The sequence below is a fragment of the Hyperolius riggenbachi genome, chromosome 2, assembly GCF_040937935.1.
Source record: "Hyperolius riggenbachi isolate aHypRig1 chromosome 2, aHypRig1.pri, whole genome shotgun sequence".
NCBI lineage: Eukaryota > Metazoa > Chordata > Amphibia > Anura > Hyperoliidae > Hyperolius > Hyperolius riggenbachi.
The window spans coordinates 119,405,514-119,426,009 of NC_090647.1; the positions used below are offsets into that span (position 1 = coordinate 119,405,514).

General features: G+C 43.8%; 1 protein-coding gene across 2 annotated transcripts in view; it reads left to right on the forward strand.

Moving 5' to 3' along the window:
- The window catches only part of NCKAP1L (NCK associated protein 1 like), a 374,626-nt gene extending 354,604 nt beyond the window's left edge, over positions 1-20,022 (forward strand). For both annotated transcript variants that reach the window (XM_068267280.1, XM_068267278.1), the window contains exon 31: positions 17,475-20,022. In XM_068267280.1, the coding sequence (XP_068123381.1) occupies positions 17,475-17,591 (117 nt within the window). In that variant the 3' untranslated portion in view covers positions 17,592-20,022. The remainder of the gene's footprint in view (positions 1-17,474) is intronic.
- The last annotated feature ends 474 nt before the right edge of the window (positions 20,023-20,496 follow it).

Here is a 20,496-nt window from a genome sequence, read left to right on the forward strand (position 1 = left end):
CTTTGTGCCTCATTTTGTCCCTCTTTTCCAGCACTGGATCACAGGTTTGCTTTAGAATATGTATGCAGAACTCAGAATTTGCTAAACAGTATACTATAGTGTACCACTGCAAAATTTCATTTTATCGAGTTTATAAACCATTTTTGCTATTCATTTCCCCCCATTTTTGTGTCATTTGTATCAGTGGGTTGTTCATAAGTTTGTAAGTCGGGGACTACCTGTTCAGCGCTTTGAGTATTCTCTTTAAAAACTTTATTTAACTGTAGGGCAAAATTTTTCCTGCTGCTGGGGAAGTGTGCCTTTCCCAGCCTGGCAGGCTCGGCAGGGTATAAGGTGGCAGGGTAAGGGTGGCGGCAAGGAGCTCTCATACATATCTGTCCGGACAGCTGGATCGGCTCCTTCATCCTCCACCGTGGTGGTGACGTACTCCTGGCAGGTTTTCTCGGTTATGATCTCATGATATGACTTGTGATCGGGATCCAGGAGACCAAGTCAGCGTTAAGCGCCGCCCGGAGGTGGAAGAGGGGTGATGGAAGAGTCTCTGCCATCTCTTCCATCACACCTCTTCAACCACCGGGTGGTGCTGCAACGCCAACATTGTCTCCTGGTTCCCGATCACGTCATATCATGCGATTGAAGGGGATCTGGACCCAGAAGACCTGCCAGAAGTTCAAAGCTACCAGTGGAGGGAGATAAGCCGCTCGGAGCAGGTACATATAAATTCTTACTGCCACGCACTGGTTTGGCTGCACTTGCCAGCCAAATGAGATATGCCAAAAAAGGCTGTCGCTGCTCAAGCAGCTTTCAAAACAAGTATTTTGTTTGAAGCTGTCATTGGGTTAAAGGACACCTGAAGTGAGAGGGATATGGAGGCTGCCCTATTTATTTATTTTTAAACAATGCCAGGTGCCTGGCATCCTGCTGATCTTTCATTCATCAGTAGTGTCTGAATCACACATTAACAAACATCAAATTCAGTCAAACATCTGAAACTGATCTGCATGCTTGTTTAGCGTCTACGGCTAAAAAATATTAAATGCGAAAGATCAGCAGAACAGTCAGGCAATGTGTATTGTTTAAAAAGAAATACCCGTATTTCGCGCCATATAAATGAATACACTGACGCTGTGACATCATATATTACCTTTTGTGAAGAGTCCTGCATCCCCACAAAAAAGTGCACCAGGTACAATAACGATAAACCCTGGTTTACATCACATCTTAGGAAGCTGCGCCTCGATAAAGAAAGGGCACATCGTACAGGCGATAAAGTCCTCTACAAAGCTGCGAAATACAAACTGCAGAGAGCCATTACCGACGCAAAAAAAGATTATTCTCAAAAACTCGAGGAAAAATTTTCTAACGCCGACTCATCCACAATATGGAAATCTCTACATGAAATTACCAGCTACAGGAGGAAATCTCCTCCCCCCTCACTACATAACCTGCAGCTTGTAAATGAGCTGAATACATTTTATTGCAGGTTTGACACTACCAACAAAAGCCAAACACAACAAGTCAATTTGCATCTCTGCCACAGGCAAACTGAACACTCTTCCTGCCAGCCAACGTCTCCACCCCCTGCGGTGCCTCAGCAACTACACAACACAGGAGTCCAGACACAATCTATTGACCTGTCCCCAGATGTGCATGCTCTAACAATATGCCAATCAGATGTAAATAGACTCTTTAAAAAACAAAACACCAGGAAAGCAATGGGACCAGATGCTGTGTCTGCGAAATGCTTGAATCTCTGTGCCGACCAATTAGCACCTGTATTTACAGACATATTCAAAGCATCTCTAGAACTCTCAATTGTTCCTGCCTGTTTTAAAAGCGCAACTATTGTACCAATTCAAAAAAAAAACAAAACCTGCATGTTTAAATGATTACAGGCCTGTTGCGCTGACATCACTGGTCATGAAAGCATTTGAAAAACTGATAATGACTTATCTGAAATCCATCACAGATCCCCTGCTGGACTCTTTGCAATTTGCCTACAGGCCTAACAGATCCGCAGACGATGCCGTGAACATGTGTATGCATTATGTACTACAGCATTTAGATATCCCAGGAACCTACACCAGGATTTTATTTATAGATTTCAGCTCTGCATTTAATACCATAATTCCATCACTGCTGCACAGCAAGCTCTCCCAGCTACACATACCTGAATCCCTCTGCAAATGGATAACCGACTTCTTAACCGACAGAAGACAGCGTGCTAGACTTGGTAAACTCACATCAAGCTCTCTGACAGTCAGTACTGGTGCACCCCAGGGCTGTGTGCTTTCCCCACTGCTGTACTCACTTTACACCAATGACTGCATCTCCACAGATCCATCTGTTAAGGTTCTGAAGTTTGCAGACGACACAACAGTTGTTGGTCTCATTCAAAACGGGGATGAGTCTGCATACAGGCATGTGGTGGGACAGCTTTCCTCCTGGTGCAGCAGCAACAACTTGGAACTAAATGCTCTCAAAACCATGGAGATGATAATAGACTTTAGGAGATCTCCCCCCCAGCACCTCCCCTTAACCATAAATGGATCCACAATAACCCAAGTAGAGTCATTCAAGTTTCTTGGGTCCACGATCTCAAACGACTTAAAATGGGACAACACTGCCACTATTGTCAAGAAAGCACAACAGAGAATGTACCATCTACGGCAGCTGAAAAAGTTTGGCCTACCTCAAAATCTAATGGTGCAGTTCTACACTGCAATCATCGAATCAACCATAACATCATCTATGACTGTATGGTTCGGCTCCTGCTCAGCATTAGAAAAGGGGAGGCTGCAGCGCATCATCCGATCAGCGGAAAGGATAATTGGCTGTAGCTTACCTTCCCTGCAGGATCTTTACACTAGCAGGTGCAGAAAGAGAGCAACCAAAATTGCCTCTGACCCCTCTCACCCAGCTCACTCCATCTTCCAGCGCATGCCTTCAGGAGTAAGATTCCGGTCAATCGCTACCAAAACCTCTAGACACAGGAACAGTTTTTTTCCTCAAGCGGTAGCCATACTTAATGCTGAACCACGTTAGAGCTGCTAGGACTGAAAGTAATCAGCACAGAACTAAACATGAACAATTCTCACATTGCTTACTGCCACTATACTTATAATGTCCTTAACTTGTAATATTCACACTGTCTGTCCTTGTATTGTTTTTGTTTGTGTTTGTTAAGCAACTGCCAAGACAAATTCCTTGTAGGTGCAAACTTACTTGGCGAAAATAAATTGATTCTGATTCTGATTCTGATTCTGATTCTGATAAGACGCTCTGGAATATAAGACACACCTAGGTTTAGAAGGCAAAAAACAGGGGAAAATATATAAACTAAACCTGGTGCGTCCATATTTCAGGAGCGCCTTGTACATGACCTCCCCCAAATGGTGCCCTCCTGTGTCCCCATGTCTCCCCCAGGTGTCCCCCTGTCACCCCAGGTGTCAGTGCTTTACCCCCATGTGTCAGTGCTTTACCCCATGTGTCAGTGCTGTACCCCCAGGTGTCAGTGCTGTACCCCCAGGTGTCCTCATGTCACCCCCAGGTGTCCTGCTTTCTCCCCATGTGTCCTTCTGTCATGTCCATGTGTCCTCCTGTCCCCCTCTAAGTGTCCCCCTGTCTCCCCCAAGTGTCCCCCTGTCTTCCCGTCTCCCCCAAGTGTCCCCCTGTCTCCCCCAAGTGTCCCCCTGTCTCCCCCAAGTGTCCTCCTGTCTCCCCCAAGTGTCCTCCTGTCAGCCCTATGTGTCCTCCTCTCTCCTCCAAGTGCCTCCTCCACTCTGTGTCCCACTGTGAGTCTTCGTCCCCCCCGCTTGTCTATACCCCCTCCTGTGTCACCGGGTCCCCTTGTGTGAGAAGCGGCAGCAGCAGAAGCTTACCTCCTCCATCTTGCCTGCGGCGTTTGAAGACATCCAGCTCCTGTGTGCGGCTTCCTCTATTGCCGGCTTGTAATGACGCGTAATTGATGCAATCCTCTTATTTATAAGGATACAAGTAGTATGAGTTATAGAATGTTACCTAGGTCCTCTGGCTCTTAGTCTTGCCATTGCCAGGGACAGATGAAGAGGCTGACAAATGCTGGTTTGAGGTTGCTGATAATACAGCTTCTGCTGAAATATGATCTATACAGCTCAGAAATACCTGTGTCCAAACACGGTCTGCCTTGGCAGGGATCTCAGTGTCAGTGAGAGTGTCTGTAGACTCTGGGAGGAGGGTGGGCAAATGTGCACAAACATTGACACAAAGGAGAAAAACAGAGTGAGAGAGAAAATGAGGTCACGATTGGCTGCAATCAGAACCACTAAAGAAGGGGAATGTCAGGAACAGTTTTCTCTTTTTTTTGTTACTTTATAAATTATCAAAAACCAGGCTGTGGGCAGTACAAAACATAGATAATACACCTTTATCTAGTATTTATATTGATTTATGTGATTTTTTTTTTAACTTCACTAGGGCTCATATATAAAAACAAAGTTCCCCTTAATGGGAAGGGATGTTGATATAGGCTGATACTTCTGTAAAAGCTGCATAGCTCAGTGCTATGGTTCAGTAAAGAAAGCTCAGTTTGCTTATGCAGCAAGTGTTCAGACATAACTTGTGCTAAGACGTAGTACAGCATATGGGTGGCATTCAACATTGCTATTTTTGGCACATCTCTAGACTTTTTTTTTGTGGTACAAGAGAAACAAAAGTGTTCTTTTGCAGAACACTTACAACAATATTGATAGTGTACTTTACACTGCATTGGGAGGCAAAGAGCAAGTGCTCAGACCAAGCAGCGCCTGACTTATATATGGATGCAGGAAAGGCTTCTCAGCACATTTAAAGGGATCTACTGTGCTATTTCATCTCCAACACAAGTATACAGGAGCTGAAAACTGAATGCAAAAGAGACATCAGTTCCCAGTGGTGTAGCTAAGGAGCTTTGGCCCCAGTGCAAGTTTTACATTGGGCTCCTCCAAGCACTTTATACATAACAATTGATACGGCACACTAAAACCTGCCAAGGACAACCACAGTGTTACAGGTGCAAGAAGGGAATGGGCAACAGTTTGTTAATGATTACTGTTATACAAAGCATCGATAGAAGTGGTTTATACCAGCACAGGACCAATAGAGAGCTAACACCGCGGTTTAGGGAGGGCCCTTCTGGCCCAAGGGCTCGCTGCGGACGCAACCTCTGCACCCCCTATTGCTATACCACTGCCAGTTCCACATATTGAAATATGTTTTCGCTTTATACATCAATAATAATAATATTGCAATACATGTTAGCAGGGAGACCACGTGCAGGCTGTCTGATATCCCCTACCTAACCCCTCTGGAAATCTACCCTGTATTTTGGGAAAAAGTGACTTAGCAGTTACTTACAAAAGAAAAAGTAAGCAGTGCATTGAGAGAAAAAGAGCAAATGCTCAGCCCACACAGCACCTGACATTGGGCCGGAGCTTTTTAAACGCTAGAGATTTTAAAAGCTCTTGCTAATGCGATTCTTACAAAATCACATCGCTCCAGTGTGATCACACACATAGGATAACATTAGCAAGAGCTTTTAAAATCACAAATCGCTTAAAAAAGCTCTTGAAGTGTGAACCAGCCCTAGGTGTGTTTTTGTGCATTTTTGACCAATTGCTCCAAAAGGGCCGCTACCCCATCTCCCCATTTAGTTACAGGCTGTTCACACTGCAGAATCCTAAAAGGAAGTTCCTGCAGCATGGAATAGCCCATTTGTCACCTCTTCCAGTGGCGTGACTACACTTCATGCCTCCCCCCCAGTGATCGCCCCCCATGTTCACCCAACCCTTCCCTTGCCTTTCCTTGGTTCCATTCACGGCCTTAGATCCCGTCTCACAAGGGTCATAAAACAAGTGTGGCCATCAGAAACACCTTATCTGAGGTATAGACCGCTGTATCAGAGGAAGGGAAGTTTAGTAGTTGGGGCCCCCCACAGCTCCCTGTGTTTTGCAGGGGTTGCTCCCCTCTAGTTACGCAATCACCTCTTCCTCTCCACACAGATCAGTGCATACAGCTAGGTCAGAAGACAAGCAGCATGTATGTACAGTGATCATTACAAACCTTTGGTCCATATTGGTCTCTGAAAATCATTTTGAGCGCTTGTAGCTTTAGGCTGAACCTTGCCCGGTGCCATTCAGCATTGGGAAATGCAATATATTTGATTATATTTTTTGATTTGATGTGTACTCTGTGAGCAATACGTCAAAGAGAAGATGTAATAAAGAACAATTGTTTTTCAGGGGCAGAGAAACTCAAATAATAAGATGCACAAGAATTTAAAGGAGATGGGTCCTTGTTTAATTCACATTTTCTTCTGATTTCTTCCAGGAGATGTTTACTCTTCTGTTTAAAATAACTTTTCAGCACTGAGCAATTAGGAAAGTACCAAAACGTGTGTGAAAATGTACTGTCCCAATTATTCTGAGAATTGTCTTACTTGCTAGTTGCTAAAAGACATTTTATTGATAAGGTATGGAAATATCACCTAGGAGAAAACTTAAGGTGGCCATACATCAGGCGACTTTGCAGCCTATAACCATTCGATTCAATTATTATAATTGGATGAAAATGAGTGCCTCCATGAGCATGTCAAATCGATAATGTGACCAGTTTGGGGCCAAAATTGGTTGCATGAATTGATCAGACGTGTTGCTAGAGGTAGGGCCGACATCCTCGATCCGGTGGGCAATATCAGGATAAGCGACAAACAAAACGCAAACCTGGCACTGTCCCCTGTACTGTAAAATGTTTCCACCGGTGCCCTGTGCAGTATACTTTACCTGTCGGTGTCCGGCGCTGGCTCCGTGCTCTGTCCACATGCATGCGCCCCATGTTATGCCAGCGGCGGACACCGACAGATAAAGTACACTGCATGGGGCACCAGAGGGCACATTTTACATTGGGGGAACAACAACTGCGGTGTTGCAAGGCCGATTCCCAAGAGATTTCATGATGAAATCGATCTGGAATTAGCCTGCGTTGTATGGCAGCAGATCTCTCTCAAATCAGATTAAATCGGAGAGAGATCTGTCTCTTGTTCGCTCTGCCCATAAATTTATCTGATGTATGGGCACCTTTAGGAGAAAAAGTGAATTGGATAAGGGCCATCGACTTCTGGATGACACATGACTGGATGTCTGAGGTAAACACAGTGAAACGTCACTGCTTCTCACTCTCCTTTAATAACTAATTTCCTGTAATTATCTGAATATGGAAGGTCACACAGAAAGCAATATTTTCCACGGCCGCTTCACTCTTACTCTGAGCCCTGGAAAGCCAGGTAGTCTGTTGGTTTATTCAGAAGCATTCATGGCCAAATTACACATGTGACAAAAGCTTCTTTATTCTGACTATTCCAAAATAAAATGGATAATTAATTTCCATTAAAGTTAAATAATTTCAGTATTTTCTGTTTGCTTGGTTAGATTTGCTCAGCAAAGCCAATTACATGGCTAATTCCATGAGGGGGCTTCTGCAGCACCGAGAGCTGATGTGCACTCGCTGTGACAGACATAATGAAGTTTGGGCTTGTTTTTGAGCAACTCTCTATTATCACAGTGGGGAAGAGAATGACCAAAGCTGTCTAAATCAATACATGTATTTACCAAAGCTTGCTTCATTTGTCTGTCTATGTAGACACATGATAATTCTTATTACCCATTTATTGTGGAGTAAACATGGTCCAGAGGGAAATATAGTGACTCCTCATAAACGAGAAGCGCTTTCTGCTCTAAGCACATTCTCATCTGTGCAGCAATGATCCTTCTTCCATTACTCAGTAAAAAACAAGGAACACCAAGAGCCCCAATAGTGTAATATGTACTGGTAAATGGTTACTAGATAGAGTAAATATTAATACTCACAAACCAGGGTTACCATTAGGCAACCACTGTAAAGGCAGGTGGGGAGATTTTCCTGACCCCACTCAGGAATAAGAAGTCGCTCTCTGTAGATGAGAAAAAGGGGGTTCAACCCTCCACCCAGGGTGGACTCAATATTATGCAGGAGAACAGAGGCGCCAAAAGGATAAAAGGAAGCTAAATGAGCTTAAAAACCAAATTCTTGGTAAATAGAGGAGGTAGTGGTGGACTTACCTCCTCCAAGTAGACACACAACGACTGTAGTGCCTGGCTCTTCTACTGACCACATATGCTATTGCTCCGTTGTTATTGCCTAATGAAGCGGGATCAAACCTGCGAAACGCGTTGCATATTTGGAGTTCATAAATAAAATATATTGACTGTGTTTACTACAGTCGTTGTGTGTCTACTTGGAGGAGGTAAGTCCACCACTGCCTCCTCTATTTACCAAGAATTTGGTTTTTAAGCTCATTTAGCTTCCTTTTATCCTTTTGGCGCCTCTGTTCTCCTGCATTCCATTACTCAGTATTCCCATCATATATCAGACCAATAGTATATTCCTTTTTTTATTTTTCTGTATTTATTTTCAAATAATATAGTAATATAAACCACCCACATCCCTTAAAGTGTTCCTAAGGGGGAAATAAAATTAACAGATCTAGTTACCTAAATGATCTATAGGTTCTTAAGAAGGTACATCATGGCGGGGCACTTCATTCACATCAATGCAAATCTTTTCACCATTGGCACCCAGTGTATAAAAAAGGGCACCATGTAAATATAAAACAACTATATCATTTGTAAAAGAGCATGGCGTAAATATAAAACAACTATATCACTTGGTAACTTTCATTTCCAAACCAAATTTCAAACCAAATTTATTGATTACAATAACCCATTATTTAACAAATAATAATTTCAAAAAACTGTATAAGGGCTTGTTCACACTGCAGGCGTTTTCTGCTTTTTTTTTTCACCCGCGTCTGTTTTTTAAAAACGCCCCCCGACCGAGTGGACAATGAATGTCTATGAGAAGGTTTATATCAGCGCAGGTGGTGCGCTGTGCGGGAAGCAAAGCGGTGCGTGTACCATTTTTGAGGCGATTCTGCCTCAATGGAAAGTATAGGAGAAATGCAAAACGCTCACAAAATTGCTTTGTGTAGCAATTGCCTTCACCTTTTTAAGAATAAATACACTGTATTTATTCTTTTCTGGGTCAAAAAGTTCACTTCCTGACTCGCGTCAGGGAGTTAATTACAAAATCGCTCTGAAAAAACGCTTAGAAAACCGCTAAGCACAAAAACGAATCGCCCACCCAAGCGCCGGGAATCGGAAAAAAAACAGCCCAATGCGGACGGACGCGAGCAGAACGCAATGTGAATAAGGCCTAATTGTTTCTAAAACTGTTCCCTATGCTTTCTATGAAAAAAAAAATGTTTACATTTCAACTTTTTGCACCGCAACGAGCAGCTACCGCAATTCTCACCTGTGTTACAAATTTTCATTTTTCAACTTACTTAAACTTATATAAATATATATAAGTTTATTTTTCCATTTAGACTCCTCAATTATAATTTTTTGATTCTATGTTAAATAAAACCATCAATCATATACTAAGTTATATTACACAAACAAAACAGGGAATTAAGTTTAGGCAGCAACATGGGGATGAAGGATAGGCACCATCAGGGGGATTTAAGGTTAGGCAACACCATGGGGATCTTAGTGCTAGGAACCACCGGGGGGGGGTCCTTAGGATTAGGCACCATTGGGTTGGGGGGGCCCTTGAGGGTTAAGGTTGGATTCCACCATGGTGGTGTCAGAGATGCTGTAGTTAACTCTGCTGCGGGAAGTGGCACCGCCACTTCCGCGTCTGACGTCACGTTGCCTGCAGCCACATCCCCTCAAGCTCCTCTCCGCAGGCTGGGCATCTCTCCATTACACCAGCATAGACTGACACGCGCGCGCAATAGGCGGCGTGATCTTTATGCACTGAGGAGGCCAGTCAGCTGACACACCAGTCAGCTGACCACGGCTGCCGCCTCCGCAGTGCTGATTGGTCGGCTTGCTTTGGGCGGGCCGTTTGGATTAGCTGCATGTATTTAAGCTCAGAGCTTTCAGTAGCTCATCGTCTGTTGTTGCTGAAACTTTGCAGTGAAAGCTCTCAGACTTTAGTCAGATCCGTGTGTGTGTGATCCGGCAGGACCCCGGGGATTCACACTTATCTTAGGATTATTATCATTATCATTACTGTATTATTATTTTGTGTATGAACTTTGCCTGAACTCTTGACTATTCTCTGCCATCCGATTCTGTACCTTTGCCAATCTGATCTGCTGCCGACTCTAGCCTGCAGTTGGCTGATGGTGTAATGTTTAAGGGCTCTGCCTCTGACACAGGAGACCAGGGTTCGAATCTCGGCTCTGCCTGTTCAGTAAGCCAGCACTAATTCAGTAGGAGACCTTTGGCAAGTCTCCCTAACACTGCTACTGCCAATAGAGCGCGCCCTAGTGGCTGCTGCTCTGCTCTGGCGCTTTGAGTCCGCAAGGAGAAAAGCGCAATATAAATGTTATTTGTCTTGTCTTGTCTTGTCTAGCCTAAACTTTGACTCTGATTTAGCCTTCTGATTCTGTACCTTTGCCCATCTGATCTGCTGCCAACCTCAGCCTGTTTTTGACTACGTTTTCGCCTGACGATTCTGTACTGCTGCTGACCGACCCGTTACCGACCTCGCTTGTACGACCACTCTCCATCTAGTGATAGCTCCAGCCACCAAGGGCTATCACTCAAGGAGTACTCCTGGTATTACTGTGCACCAATACACGTGTGATCACACTCTGAATAAAGTACTGACTACCGTTCTGATAGAGCACATTCTGATCATCAGATACGACACTGATCATTACAGGTGGGGTCTTAGGGTTAGGCACCACCTGGTGGTCTTAGGTTTAGGAAGCACTGGGGGGTTTAAGTTTAGGCACCACTAAGGGGGGTTAAGGTTAGGCACCACCGTGGGAGGCCTTAGGGTTAGGCACCACTAGGGGGGTTAAGGTTAGGCACCAACATGGGAGGGCTCTGTGTGAGAGTAGGGAGAGATAAGTTTATAGTAAAATATCTGTATTAAATATATTTTACTATATGAATGAAGTAGTGCAATATCAATAATATTTTATCCCTTTTACTGGTGCTCATTTTATAAAAATAGGGGCTACAGTGGGGAATTGTAGAATATCAGTATTATAAATGATGTTTTACAGCATATCCTTGCACCTATTTTATTAAACTATAGGTAAGTAAACACCCTTTTCAACCGGAGTCTTTATTATATGCTTTTCCCGCAGGTTTACTTTAAATATGGCTGGAGGGAGTTGCGTTCCTTGACACCATCCAGGTCATTCAAATTGTATTTTGAGTTTACCACCATTGGTCCCACCCTTGTGTACCAGCCAAGGCTGTGCTTCTTGCAATCCTATAAATCATGTTATTTACTAGTTTAGGAACCCACATACCAAATTTTCCCATGAAAGCATTTTATTCTAGGTGGTGCCTTGGTGATAATTAATTATTTATGTAAATGAAGATTCAAGATGCCAGTTAAACAATGTAACTATTTAGACTGAATTAGTCAATGACCTATCATATGCAAGTTCTCAGCAAAGGCTGCTGAGTGGATTTGAAATGCCTTGTCCAAACATGACTATTCCTGAGAAATTAGTAGCAAACTGTAATAGGAAGGCCTACTCTTCCCTGAGAATGTAACTTTAGCCAAAAGTCACATATCTCAAGGTGTGATTAGAGGAGCCGGAGGGAACAAGGAGAAAAATGGACAATGCTCAGAGGTATGTGGATCCAGCATGAACATAACTCTATGCTTACCTTAGGCACAGGGTCGGACTGGGACACCAAGGGCCCACCAAGGAAGTTTCAGCCTGGGGCCCACCCCCTCTCCTCCTCCTCCCTCCCCCCCCCATTTTGGGCTCACATACACATGTACTCTAGAAATTTTGCATGACTTTATGGTAGGGAATAGATTGTGAGCAATTCTGAGGACAGTCTCCAATAGGGATATGTCTAAATGCGGCCCGCGCAGCGCGCCACAGCTAAACTACATGGGTGTCATCACGCACTGGAACATCGCCGTGGTCATGATGAGTCATGGGCAGACTTAAAAAAAAAAATACAAAACACAAAATAAGTAGCGGTGTTATTCACAGAGATTAGGTCTGACCAGATACATTTTAGATAAAATATTCAAGTAGTTACATGCCTCATGATAATTCATCAAGTAGTCAAATGGCAGCAGATACCCCCACAAAATGCAATCAGGTTGGCTGCAGATACCCCCACACAATGCAATCAGGTTGGTGGCAGATACCCCCACAAAATGCAATCAGGTTGACGGCAGATACCCCCACAAAATGCAATCAGGTTGGCTGCAGATACCCCCACAAAATGCAATGAGTTTGGCTGCAGATACCCCCACACAATGCAAACAGGTTGGCTGCAGATACCCCCACAAAATGCAATCAGGTTGGCTGCAGATACCCCCACAAAATGCAATCAGGTTGGCAGCAGATAGTCCCCCCCCCCAGCTTGGAAGGGGGGCAGCGGGCACAGATCAGCGGGGAAGCCTCCCCCCCTCCCTCACCTATGCCCCCCCTTCCGCGCACCCCCCTCCTCCAGAAGTGCAGCCAGCAGCAAGCGGAGAATAGCTTACCGAGCTTCAGATGATGCTAGCTCCGCTCCGCATGCCGCTGCTGCTGCCCTGCTGGTCTCTGTCTCCTGTAGTGACGCTGTCCAATCACGCTCTCGCAGGAAGTACTGCGAGAGCGTGATTGGACAGCGTCACTGTAGGAGATAGAGACCAGCAGGGCAGCAGCGGCATGCGGAGCGGAGCTAGCATCATCTGAAGCTCTGTAGCTATTCTCCGCTCGCTGCTGGCTGCACTTCTGGAGGAGGGGGGTGCGCGAAAGGGGGGGCCCCTAGGTGAGGGAGGGGGGGGGGGCGCTTCCCCCCTCCCCGCCGCTTTGTGCCCAATTCCCCCCCTTCCAAGCTGTGCCCCCTCCCTCTTAGCTCTGGGGCCCCCAGGAGGCGGGGCAGTCGGGGCCCACCGATGGGACCATCGGTGGTTCGGTAGCTCAGTCCTAACCCTAAGTTAGGCAGCTTCGCCTCGGGTCAGGTATCCTTTAAGTATAAGCACAATTTAATGTAATTTCTTTTCTATTGGCCTGGTGAAAGTCCTGACTTAAACCCCATAGAAGTGCCATAGCAGTCTAGACTCAGGTGATTAGCAGTAAAACATTATTCTAACAGGTAACAGGACAGGACTGGAGGAGAGGGAACATTAATGCAGCAATCTGTACATTTATTTATTATTATTTATTTATTGTACTTATAAAGCGCCAACATATTACGCAGCGCTGAACATTAATTTAGGTTACAGACAATATTTAGGGGTGACATACAGCAATATGACAATACAGGATACAAGAAAACCAGATCACACACCATAGTATGAGTACCAGGTAATGCTTAGTCAGTCACTGGATGGAGCATGGAGATTAGGCAAGTTAGGTTCACTCAGATGCATATCATGGGTTCACAGTAATGGAGGTGCATGATCAGGTAGGACACAAAAGGAGGAGGACCCTGCCCAAAGGCTTACAATCTAGAGTACATCAGCATGTCTTGATATAATGAAAACAATTTCTAATCATAATAGTCTTTTTAAACTTCAGCCTGACCACATGAAAAGCAATAATGTTAAAAACACCCTTTTAAAAGCCAGTCCATGGAAGCCCATTGTGTATGTCATACACCTGCCTCTCAAATTGGTTTCAAAGTATCTGTTCACAGCACAGTAATAGCGAGTGCAGTGAGTGCACCTTGTAAATGTGTACCCTATTAATTAGGATAGGGATCAGTGTGGTTCTACCACAACCTTTTCAGCTGCTTCCGCTCAGCCTGTTTGATTCACGGAGAACATAAAAGCTATGATGCTTTGCGATACATCCATTCAGCCTGATGAGGAAACCAGTAAGAAGGCCTGTGATTACTGTGCTCTAAATGAGCCAGAACATGGACAGAATGCTGACAGCTGTCAGGACTCAGGACATTTACTTGAGCGCTTAATTAAATCCTGTGCAGCACACAGTCTGTCTGTTCTTCACTGTTTTTCCACTGCGCTAGACCTATAAATGAGCAGGCACAGCTCGGTAAACCTGTCATCATTCTAGTCTGACTAAAACTAGCCATCCGCTGGTCGATATCGGGCCAATCTGGAGAATAAACAATTACTCCCAAAATGGATATCCAGGGGTGTTTTTAGGCATAGAAAAACCAGGCAGATGCCTAGAGTGACATTTGCAGGAGTGTGCACCACAGAGCTATTTTGAGCACATTGTGATATAGACAATGTGGGAACAATGTAGCTCCTCACCAGGGCTACATTGTTCCCTCCCATCACCTTCCCATTTCCTCATCTTCCCCAATCCATTCACTTCTCTTAAAGTGGACCCGAGATAAACTTTTACTCATTGCATAATTGTGTTCCTTTCATACAGTTTATAGGGCATTCCTCAAGCCAAATACTTTTTTTGTTTTGTTTTAATACGCTAATTCCCTATAAACTAAACAAGCCTCACCCACAGCTCCTTTTGTGCCTTGGCACTGTAGCAAGGGCTTATGGGAGCTCAGTCTGGGCAGGAGGAGGAAGAGGTTACTAGCCATTGATTTCAGAGGCAGAGGGGAGGAGGGAGGAGGAGAGGGGACTGAGTTTACACACAGGCAAGCTGATAGCATCTCTAGCCCTCAGCCTGTGACAATGTGACAAACAGAACATGGCTGCCCTCGTATCACAGGAATAAATAATCATAAGCTTTTGAAGCTGTTTGCAGCTAAATATGCTGTGTAAACTATCTAAACTTTAGATAAGATATATAGACAAGTTACTTGTTATAGTTAGTTTTTCATCTTGGATCCGCTTTAAGAGGAGGGAATGGGAGCGTGATGGAAGGGAACAACGCAATAAGCTTGCCTCTTCCTGTCTGAAAATAATACTGAAGCAAAAAGCTCAGTTTTTAAGGAGTGATTATGGGGACAGAGGGGAATGAGGAGATAAACGGATAATGCACAGACTTATGTGGAGTTATGTGGATCCAGCATGAACATACCCTCTTTCCTTTACCCAGTCAAATGCAGTCTTAACCACCCTGGCGTTCTGATTAAATCGCCAGGGTGGCTGCGGGAGGGTTTTTTTTAAATAAAAAAAAAACTATTTCATGCAGCCAACTGAAAGTTGGCTGCATGAAAGCCCACTAGAGGGCGCTCCGGAGGCGATCTTCCGATCGCCTCCGGCGCCCAGAATAAACAAGGAAGGCCGCAATGAGCGGCCTTCCTTGTTTTGCTTATATCGTCGCCATAGCGACGAGCGGAGTGACGTCATCGACGTCAGCCGACGTCCTGACGTCAGCCGCCTCCGATCCAGCCCTTAGCGCTGGCCGGAACTTTTTGTTCCGGCTACGCTGGGCTCAGGCGGCTGGGGGGACCCTCTTTCGCCGCTGCTCGCGGCGAATCGCCGCAGAGCGGCGGCGATCAGGCAGCACACGCGGCTGGCAAAGTGCCGGCTGCGTGTGCTGCTTTTTATTTCATTAAAATCGGCCCAGCAGGGCCTGAGCGGCAGCCGCTGGCGGTGTTGGACGAGCTGAGCTCGTCCAGACCGCTCAGCTGGTTAATTTTTAATTTTGTATCCTTGGTGTGTTGTATAACTTTAATATATTTAACTTACACCCAGCATTTTCCATAAGAGCTTTCTGATACACTACCTAATCGATGAATCACATTTGATATACACTGTATACTATAAATAACACAGAATGGCACCATTTATAAACCTGGAGGGTTTGCATATCACAGGCATGCTTAAATGTGTGATTGTTTATTTTTGAGACTTATCAAGAACTTCAGTGTATTTTATATTTCCGATTATGTCAGATCTTCAAGATGTATTTTCATCTTGTCATGTATACAAATATTATGCTTGTTTCAGCATGATTAACCACTTCGGGACCGGCCGCCTAACCCCCCTCAAGGACCAGGGAATTTTGCAGTGGAGGGCGGTGCGCGCGTTTGTGGGGGGGGGGGGGTCGGGCGGCCGGATCCCCTCTGTGGCTGGCTGGCCAGTGTCCCCCCCCATGGTGGCAAGTGTCCCCCCTGTAGCTGGCAGCCATCACTTACCTTCCAGGCTCCAGCGATGAGCCGCAGAAGCCACCTCTTCTCCGGCCGCTGTTCCGACGTAATAACCTACACGTCGAATCAGCCTACATTCACTATCAAACGTATACCAGGAGGGTTAGGGTTGGGGGAGGGGATAGTAAAAGTCTATGGGATGTAGGCTAGTTCGACAGTGTAGGTTAAAGTGTTGGAGCACCGGCATCTCCGCTCCAAATGACGCTCAGGTCGGGTCGCGGCTTGATCAAGCCGGGACCCGGCGCTGACGTCAGACGGAGCAGAGATGCCGGCCAGAGTAGAGGGGGGCGCCGATCGTCGCTGGAACGGAAGGGAGGTGAGTGGATCCTCTTCTTTTCCCCCCTGCCACCGCCGCTGTCAGAGTGATCACTACAATCCGACGGCGATCGTAGTGATCACGTGATCAGCAGCCATACGCGATGGCTGCTGATCACTAGGGGGAGATGCCAGCTGTCATATGACAGCTTAATCTCCCCCTCCGGTGCGCACGATCGCGTCGGGAGCGGTGCTTTAGTGCGGACGTTGAATCAACGTCCGGTCAGAACGGTACCACCACCTGCCGGACATTGATTCAACCTGCGGCGGTCCCCAATAGGTTAAGGAGCTATGCTTGCTCCGATACGCGTGAGATAACTTTTTATGTTGCTACTATTTATGTTTCTACAATAAAGATTAGACATTTATACCCCAGTACGGTGAAGCAGAGTTTTCATACATGTCTTGGAATATTGGTATATCACCCCCACCTTAGTAATATTTAGCCTAGGCTATGATGTAACCCAGCCTTCTGCCCCGAAGCATTCTGAGAGATCAACTGATGTTCCCACTCACTACAGAGAAGGTGGAGGAGGCATCTTGCAATTATTTACCTTGCCTGCAGTAAAGATGGGGGAGTTACTCAGCAGCATAACTAGAAGGAAGCAGCACCTGCGGTCACAGGGAGGCCCAGAGCTGTGAGAGGCTCCAACTACTAACCTTCCCTTCCTCTGATACAGGGGACTATACTTCAGATCAGGTGTTTGTGTGGCTACACTTGTCATGGATGAGAAGGTCATGATGACCACACTTGTTTTATGACCCTTCTGAGATGGACCCCAAGGCTGTGAAAGGCTCCATGGGCAACACTGACTAAATCATTTATAAGTAAATATTGTATAAAATATGCATATTTTATTAATTACAGTATGTTATATTAGTAAAGTTCATATTTAATGCTCATTGATAATACAGTGTAAACTAATAAATCTATGTCTATATACTACTAATGCTTATTTAATGTTCAAAAAGTCTATATAGCAAACCTGAAAAAAAATTAATTATTATTATTATTATTATTTGTTTTTGTTTCAGATTGTTGAAGAATCCTCTTTCCTAACAGTGGACATGCTGGAATCGTGCTTCCCCTATGTGTTACTCCGAAATGCGTACCATGAAGTCCACAGGTCCTTTCCAACCATGATTCCATAATTGTGCTATGCTGTTATAGGCCTTGCCCATGATGGTACGGGTTCTTTATTGGCCTGTGCACAGCAGACTCTGTGGCTATCTACAACCCCTTCCCAGCAGGCCTCAGATAAAGCGCTGAACAACTTCTGCACAGTGCTGCCACTTGTAAGGAGAAGTGGCCATTCAGGGTAAAGTGAACAGCAGTGCCTTAGGGACTAATTCAATATTTTCCACTGCAAGTGTGCAGACAAATGTTATCATACTTCCAAATGACTCCTGTGGTGTAAAAGCTGCACTGTGCTTGTTCCTCTATCACTTTTAATAACCAGCCAGCCAAAGTACTGTTTTCAGCATGAGCTAAAGCAAAATAATAACATCAGAACACAAAGGACTCTGCTGCCAATTATAGTTGCCTGAAGCCAAACTAAATCACATGCTACACTGCTTTTAAAATGCCAAAGTTATGGTTGTATTCTTGTATTCTCATTTGCTGTTTTTGGGGCACTTCACTGAAATCTGGTGTGACAAGACACATTTACCAAGTGATACACCTTGTAACATCACATAAAAGCTGCTGCAGAGATCAATGAGGAACTGGAGTGGAAAGTCTGTTCCTTTGTTAAAGGGGCACTATAGCGAAAAACTATAAAATTTAAAATTCATATTTATACCTACATATGTGATGTACATTTGTCCGTGAGTAAATGCACTATAATTTGTTTTTACTTTTCATGCAGCCCGTCACTTACAGTGGACACTTAGATCTACCAATTCTGAAACTCTTACTGACAGGTTTTGGATTAATTCATCTCTTCATGGGGATTCTCAGGATTTAATTTATCTTTAAAAGTACGCCTTGAATTTCAGTAGTACAGTCCAACTGTGAGAACAGTGTGCAAGTGAGTAGGCAGGCTGGCTGGCATATTTGTATAAGTCCTTTCAGGGAGTGTTTGAGAAGAAACTTTAAGACTCAACCATGAAGTGATTGACTAACCCAAAATCTGTCTGTAAAAGGATCACACAGGTCAGATTATAAGACCTACTGTAAGTGACAGCTGCACAGAAAGTAAAAGATATGCAGTGCGTTCACTCTGGAACATATAAATGTATGTCTACATATGTATTTTACATTTTTCATTTTAGTGCCCCTTTAAATGAGAACTGCAGACAAGCTTTGTGTAGGAGTTGTTAGATATCTTCATCTATCAGTGTCTGATGGGGATGATCAAAGAGATGCAAATACTTCAGAGATTATGCAAATGTATGTAATCTTTATGCAAATATATGCAGCTTGAAATTGGACCAATCAGTTTAAACCTGGGTGGGACTTGATTGGTTCAATTTTAAGCTGCATATATTTGCATAACAATTTACACAAATTCTCACAAACTCGGAAGTATTTGCATCTCTTTTATCATTCCCTAGTGTCTGGAAGTGGTACTCAAACCAGCAGTGTTTTAATAAAATAAATGAAACTGTACCTAGTTATGTTCACCACATTTCTGTAATTCCTGTATGGGAAATGCATATCTGAACTGAGCAGGTTTGGCGAAGTAGGCTGCGTATCCCATAATGCAAAACTTCAAGTTTCTGTGCATGAGTAAAATATGTTTAGCCTACAAACAGCTACCAAGGATCCTGTGACCTAAATTCCAAATGGATATTTAAAGCCCCACTTTATGCACTACTATGTTTTTAGATCTATGTGGACACCCTGATTAGTTGAAGCCAAATAAATACTTTTAAAGTACTTGGTCCAGAGCCAAACGCTTGTACAACAAGCTGTCAATGCTGGACTGTACATTTTTTTTTAGGAAGATTCAACCTGTGCCTCCGCCCCTTCAGGCTGAACAGCAGAAGGATGCAATCCCAGCAGCAGCTCAACACACAGAACCTGAAAACTTACTCCTTCAACACTTTTGCTTCTGGTTATGTGATCAAAATTTTCAATCGAGTCATGATTTTTAGCTGCAGAAAACTCTTTTCAAATAAATAGGTAACTGATTACAAAGCTATCACATCTGTTAGATCTGTGTCTGGGGATGATCATTTAATTATGCTTCAGGGTTATTTTAAACTATAATATTCAACTATTCTTTTTTTATATTAATAAAAGTCAAAATAATATTAAGGCTGCTATATAGGCAGTCTTAAGGTGACCATTAACAGTTACATTTTTACTGAACTGAACATCATTTTCAATCAGATTATTCAGATCATATTGTATTAAAAGAGAGAAACAGGTTGGTCCAATCGATCCTGAACAATCACATTATCAATCTTTTCCTTAAAGAATGGGTTGAATGACGTGGCAGATTTTTTTTTTTTTATAGATACTAGACCAAATGGTTTCTATATTGGGAATAGTTTGTATTCTTTAATGCTGTGGATTGATTAAATACAATCTTTTCTTTCCACTCAATATTGAAAATATGGTTCAGTGATGAGCAAAAATGCCAATATTCTTTACGCATTATTTTCATGAAAATAATGTTAAATTCGACTTTCTAGTGAAAGTGCCATGAAAAATAATTTTGTAATAAATTTGGGATTTTTCGAATTTTTTTTGCGCTAAAATAAAATATTTTTCACATTTTGCAGTTTTGTGAATTTTTGCCATATTATTTTCACAAAAAAAATTCTACAAATCAACCTGCTACTTCCGATGCGAAAATGAATTTGGCAAAATTTTGTGAGCAACACTGATATGATTGTTTTGCAAAAATGGTAACATTAAAAGATACCCGAAGTGACATCATGAGATAGACATGTGTATGTACAGTGCCTAGCACACAAATAACTATGCTGTGTTCCTTTTTTTCTTTCTCTGTCTGAAAGAGTTAAATATCAGGTATATAAGTGGCTGACTCAGTCCTGACTCAGACAGGAAGTGACTACAGTGTGACCCTCACTGATAAGAAATTCC